The 5,000-nt window shown below is 51.9% G+C and overlaps 1 protein-coding gene across 1 annotated transcript in view; it reads right to left on the bottom strand.

Annotated features, from left to right (window-relative positions):
• Positions 1 to 644: 644 nt before the first annotated feature.
• Positions 645 to 5,000, bottom strand: part of LOC139223133 (7SK snRNA methylphosphate capping enzyme-like) — a 5,329-nt gene continuing 973 nt past the window's right edge. The window contains 8 exon segments of the mRNA XM_070855097.1: positions 645 to 1,108; positions 1,418 to 1,526; positions 1,770 to 1,976; positions 2,058 to 2,126; positions 2,128 to 2,599; positions 2,683 to 2,980; positions 3,461 to 3,693; positions 4,599 to 4,964. Of these exon segments, the coding sequence (XP_070711198.1) occupies positions 1,056 to 1,108; positions 1,418 to 1,526; positions 1,770 to 1,976; positions 2,058 to 2,126; positions 2,128 to 2,599; positions 2,683 to 2,980; positions 3,461 to 3,693; positions 4,599 to 4,957 (1,800 nt within the window). The 5' untranslated portion in view covers positions 4,958 to 4,964 and the 3' untranslated portion in view covers positions 645 to 1,055.

Here is a 5,000-nt window from a genome sequence, read left to right as displayed (position 1 = left end):
AGAACGACTAGTGAAAGGTCACTCCTCTGTTTCTACCCATGATCCTCTCTGTCCTCATCCTGGTGTCTGAGTGACTGGTAGGTAGTAAAAGTGTTGGAACTGGTCCAGTAGATCACCAGTAGATCACCTCAGCCAGCAGCCAGACCTGGAAGATCCTTTTGGTTTAACCACAAACAGCACACACACCAGACTACATTCACTAAAACAGGGATTTTAGAGCTGCTGTCCTTCAGTGTGTTTGGTCTGAACTCACACAGTAACACAAACACACTGATGGAGGCAGCAGCTGCTTTGTTCTGAGTAAAATGATGGTTGTTATGTATGTAATGATGTTAATGGAGTCTGGTGTGTGAAGAGAGCGATAAATATTGGACCTGCATAAGTTGGTGACGTTAAAGTGTGAACGAAGCCAAAACTGAACTGTTTTACTCCTCTGACTGTCCATCAGCTGAACAGCAGCAACAGGAAGTGAAGGACTCAGCAGAGCAGAGCAGCTTCCTTAATGATCGACTGGCTGTTAAACAACCCGTCTACTCATCAATGAACCGTCACCAGAGCTCGTTACTCATGAACAGTAGATGATCGACTCTGTTTTCATCGTTGTGGACTTTCCTCAAGCGGTTATTTAAAGGATCAATCAGCAGCACCTCATCATTTCTCTTTATTCTCACAAAAAACTAAAGCAGTCAAAGTACGACATCTTATTTTGAAAAGATTCACCTGCACAGACGTGTCACTTCCCTTCAGTGTCCACTGGCCAAACAGAGTCCAGGACCAGCGGTCACATGGGGTGAGGACGATCACCCACAATCCTTTGCTTTGTCCAATCAGAATGAGTCTAGTCTGCTCTGTGATGTCATCAAACCAGCTCGACTGTTCGGCCAATCAGCTGTCAGCTCGCGGCCAACAACATGAAGAGGTTCCACACAGGTAGGACAGGTGTGTGTCGTCCCGATCAATCAGCTCTCTCCTCTCCATCCCACCCAGGATGGTTGCCCTGGAAACAAGACGGCGGCTGGATGGACTTCCTGAGGGCGGGGCCTCAGAGAGACGTGTCACATCCTCTGGGCGGGACCTTTATAGAACAGGTAGATGGGCCGCTGATTACCTGGACACACACACACACACACACACACACAGGGCAGGTTCATACAGTGAGACTGGAGTCTGTGTGTGTGTGTGTGTGTGTACCTTTGTGTGTGTGTATCTGTATGAGTGTGTGTGTGTGTGTGTGTATACCTGAGTGTGTGTGTGTGTACCTGTGTGTGTGTGTGTGTGCGTGTGTACCTGTGTGTGTGTGTGTACCTGTGTGTGTGCATGTGTACCTGTGTGTGTTTGTGTGTACCTGTGTGTGTGTGTGTGTGTACCTGTGTGTGTGTGTGTGTGTGTGTACCTGTGTGTGTGTGTGTGTGTGTACCTGAGTGTGTGAGCAGTCTGTATGAAGTGAAGCCCACACTGTCAGTCAGGTAGCAGGTGAACTGTTCAGGTCTGAGTCTGACCGTCCTGAAGTGATGACACGTCGTCTCCTAACACACACACACACACACACACACACACACACACACACACACACACGCGTCACAATACAATACAGAATATGTACCCAGTGTGTGTGTGTGTGTGTGTGTGTGTGTCCGTGTGTGTCCCTGTGTGTGTGTGTGTCCCTGAGTGTGTGTGTGTGTCCCTGTGTGTGTGTCCCTGTGTGTGTGTGTGTCCCTGTGTGTGTGTCCCTGTGTGTGTGTGTGTCCCTGAGTGTGTGTGTGTCTCACCGAGCTCCTCTTGCTGTGGCTGTAGCGGCTCCATGGTTGAGGCTCCAGGAGAAATAATCCGCCCGGCGACAGACTCTGATAGGCTCGTCTGAACAGTCTGACCACGCCCTCGTCACCTGACTGCAGGTGCACCCATTTGGTCACACCCAGACACATGATGACATCATACTGCCCCGGCCACGCCCCCCACTCTGACACGTAGTCGCCCTGTGGGAGGAGTCAGCAGTGACATCAGCGGGGCGGTGATGTCACCCTCAGGTGGACGTGACTGACTGGAAGGAGACTCACCTGGATGAAGGTGACATTGTTGGGGAACCTGGAGGAGGAGGAGGAGGAGGAGGAGGGAGGGGGGGGGGAGGAGGAGGGGAGGAGCAGACAGAGGACCCCGACTCACCCTGAAGGACAGGGGGAGGGGGAGGAGAGACCGAGCCTCCCTCACCTGCCCGTCTCCTCCCCCTCCTTCCCTGCTCCTCCTCTCCTCCACCACCAGGTCATGTGACAGGAAGTGCCTGATGTTCTGCTTGGCGGCGTGGACCAATCGCTCGTCTAGCTCCACCCCCAGGATGTGGGCGGGGCCAAACCTCCGGGAAATCGCCAGCGTCATGTGACCGGCGCCGCAGCCCACGTCCAACACCTTCTTGTCTCTGAACCAATCAGCTTCCAGGAGACGGAGCCGCAAGTCCTCCTCCTCCCCAACTCGCCCCTCCCACCCGTCGCCGTAGAAACCGTAATAGCCGTAGTAACGGCTGTGGTTTCCAAACTGGTAGCGCCGTTTGTCCTTCTTCTTCTTCTGTGGTGGCAGAGCGAAGCCGGCCTGCGGTCCTCCACACCTGCAGGGTGCAGCGCAGAGATCATGAGGTCAGCCAGCCAATCACACTCCAGCATTTTGTTCCAGTCCAGGTGTAACACTCACCTGCCCGCAGTGGCCCCTCCCAAGAGCGGCGTCTGGAATCTGGTTGGCTGCGCTGCGGTTGCAGCGGTAACCGTGTTAGCCATACAGCCCGCTGACCTCGTCGAGGTGGTCCGCCGCCGCCTCCGTTGCCGAGTGTCGCCGTGGTTACCAGGCTTGTGGGTGTGGCCGGGCGGAGGGTGGGTGTGTCTCCTGGGGAGGATGGGGGGCGGGGCTACGTCATCTCGACAGGTGATGGCCGTGTTGAGTTCACAGGGGAGAGGAGACGCTGGAACGCTGCCGCCTCTGGTCAACAGAGGAACTGCAGGACATCAACAACAACTAGTTAATGTTTAGCTGTTAACTAGTATCAACTGTCAACTAGTATCAACTGTTAACTAGTATCAACTGTTAACTAGTATCAACTGTCAACTAGTATCAACTGTTAACTAGTATCAACTGTCAACTAGTATCAACTGCTGTTAACTAGTATCAACTGCTGTTAACTAGTGTCAACTGCTGTTAACTAGTATCAACTGTTAACTAGTATCAACTGTCAACTAGTATCAACTGTTAACTAGTATCAACTGCTGTTAACTAGTATCAACTGTCAACTAGTATCAACTGTCAACTAGTATCAACTGCTGTTAACTAGTATCAACAGGAAAGCGTCCTATTATTAAGTCTCCTTATTTTTTAATTGTTTTCCTCCTGTGTCAGCGTCCAAGAGGATGAACCAGCTGCTCCTGTCTGCAGAGGATGAACCGGCAGACAGGTGCAGCTCCAGGTGTTTCAGACTCACCTGAGAGTCCAGGTGTGGAGGGCTGTGGGGCCGCCTCCCTCTCTCCCCCCCCTCCGTGGTGTCTGTTCCTGTGTCTCCTCCTGGACTTCAGGGGGGACAGCAGAAGCCCCTCCCCCCCCTTACCGTCCTTCAGGTTCAGGGGGTCAGTGATATCACGGGGGACAAGGATCTCCACGGGGTCTCCGCCCCGCGATGGCAGGGGCGAGCTCTTTGGTGTCTCCTGATTGGTCGCCCTGAGGAGGAGGGGAGGAGTTAGAACAGCTCACACACCACAGCGTTAGCGTGTTGTGAGAATGTTAGCATGTTAACGTGTTGTCACCCTGTTGCCGTGGTGTTTTTAACATGTTGCTAGCATGTGGTTAGCGTGTTTTTAACATGTTGCTAGCGTGTAGTTGACGTGTTTTTAACATGCTGCTAGCGTGTAGTTGACGTGTTTTTAACATGCTGCTAGCGTGTAGTTGACGTGTTTTTAACATGTTGCTAGCGTGTTTTTAACATGCTGCTAGCGTGTAGTTGACGTGTTTTTAACATGCTGCTAGCGTGTAGTTGACGTGTTTTAAACATGCTGCTAGCGTGTAGTTAGCGTGTTTTTAACATGCTGCTAGCGTGTAGTTGACGTGTTTTTAACATGCTGCTAGCGTGTAGTTGACGTGTTTTTAACATGCTGCTAGCGTGTAGTTGACGTGTTTTTAACATGCTGCTAGCGTGTAGTTGACGTGTTTTTAACATGTTGCTAGCGTGTAGTTAGCGTGTTTTTAACATGCTGCTAGCGTGTAGTTGACGTGTTTTTAACATGCTGCTAGCGTGTAGTTGACGTGTTTTTAACATGTTGCTAGCGTGTAGTTGACGTGTTTTAAACATGCTGCTAGCGTGTAGTTGACGTGTTTTTAACATGTTGCTAGCGTGTAGTTGACGTGTTTTAAACATGCTGCTAGCGTGTAGTTGACGTGTTTTTAACATGTTGCTAGCGTGTAGTTAGCGTGTTTTTAACATGCTGCTAGCGTGTAGTTAGCGTGTTTTTAACATGCTGCTAGCGTGTAGTTGACGTGTTTTAACATGCTGCTAGCGTGTAGTTGACGTGTTTTTAACATGTTGCTAGCGTGTAGTTAGCAACTGACTAAAACGCGCTGCGTCTCACTTGTTGACGTCTTCGTCCAACAACGAATTGAGGTTCAGCGGGTCAAAGATGTTCCCGCCCAACAGGAAGTGATTCGGCAGCACCGGCTCCGATTGGCTGTCACTGTTGGCGCGGCGGCGGCGCTTGGCGAGCCCTTTGAAGCCGACGCCGATGGAGTATCGCCTCTTCGCGATTCGCTGAGCGGGGGGGGCGGAGGTGAGGGGGGGCTGGCTGTTGCCGGGCGGATGGAGGCCATTTTTAGGACGGAGGGGGCGGGTCTTAGCCAGCTGCGATTCCTCTGATAGGCCGAGCGCGGCGGGGAAAGCGGCGCCGACCTCGTGAGGGAGGACCGTCTCTTTGTCCAATGACATTCTGATCATCGTCCACCTGGAGAGAGATCAGCCAAGATCATCAGCAGGGATC

Source organism: Pempheris klunzingeri, chromosome 23 (assembly GCF_042242105.1).
Source record: "Pempheris klunzingeri isolate RE-2024b chromosome 23, fPemKlu1.hap1, whole genome shotgun sequence".
NCBI classification, from domain to species: Eukaryota; Metazoa; Chordata; class Actinopteri; order Acropomatiformes; family Pempheridae; genus Pempheris; species Pempheris klunzingeri.
This window is presented reverse-complemented; position numbering and strand designations above follow the sequence as displayed.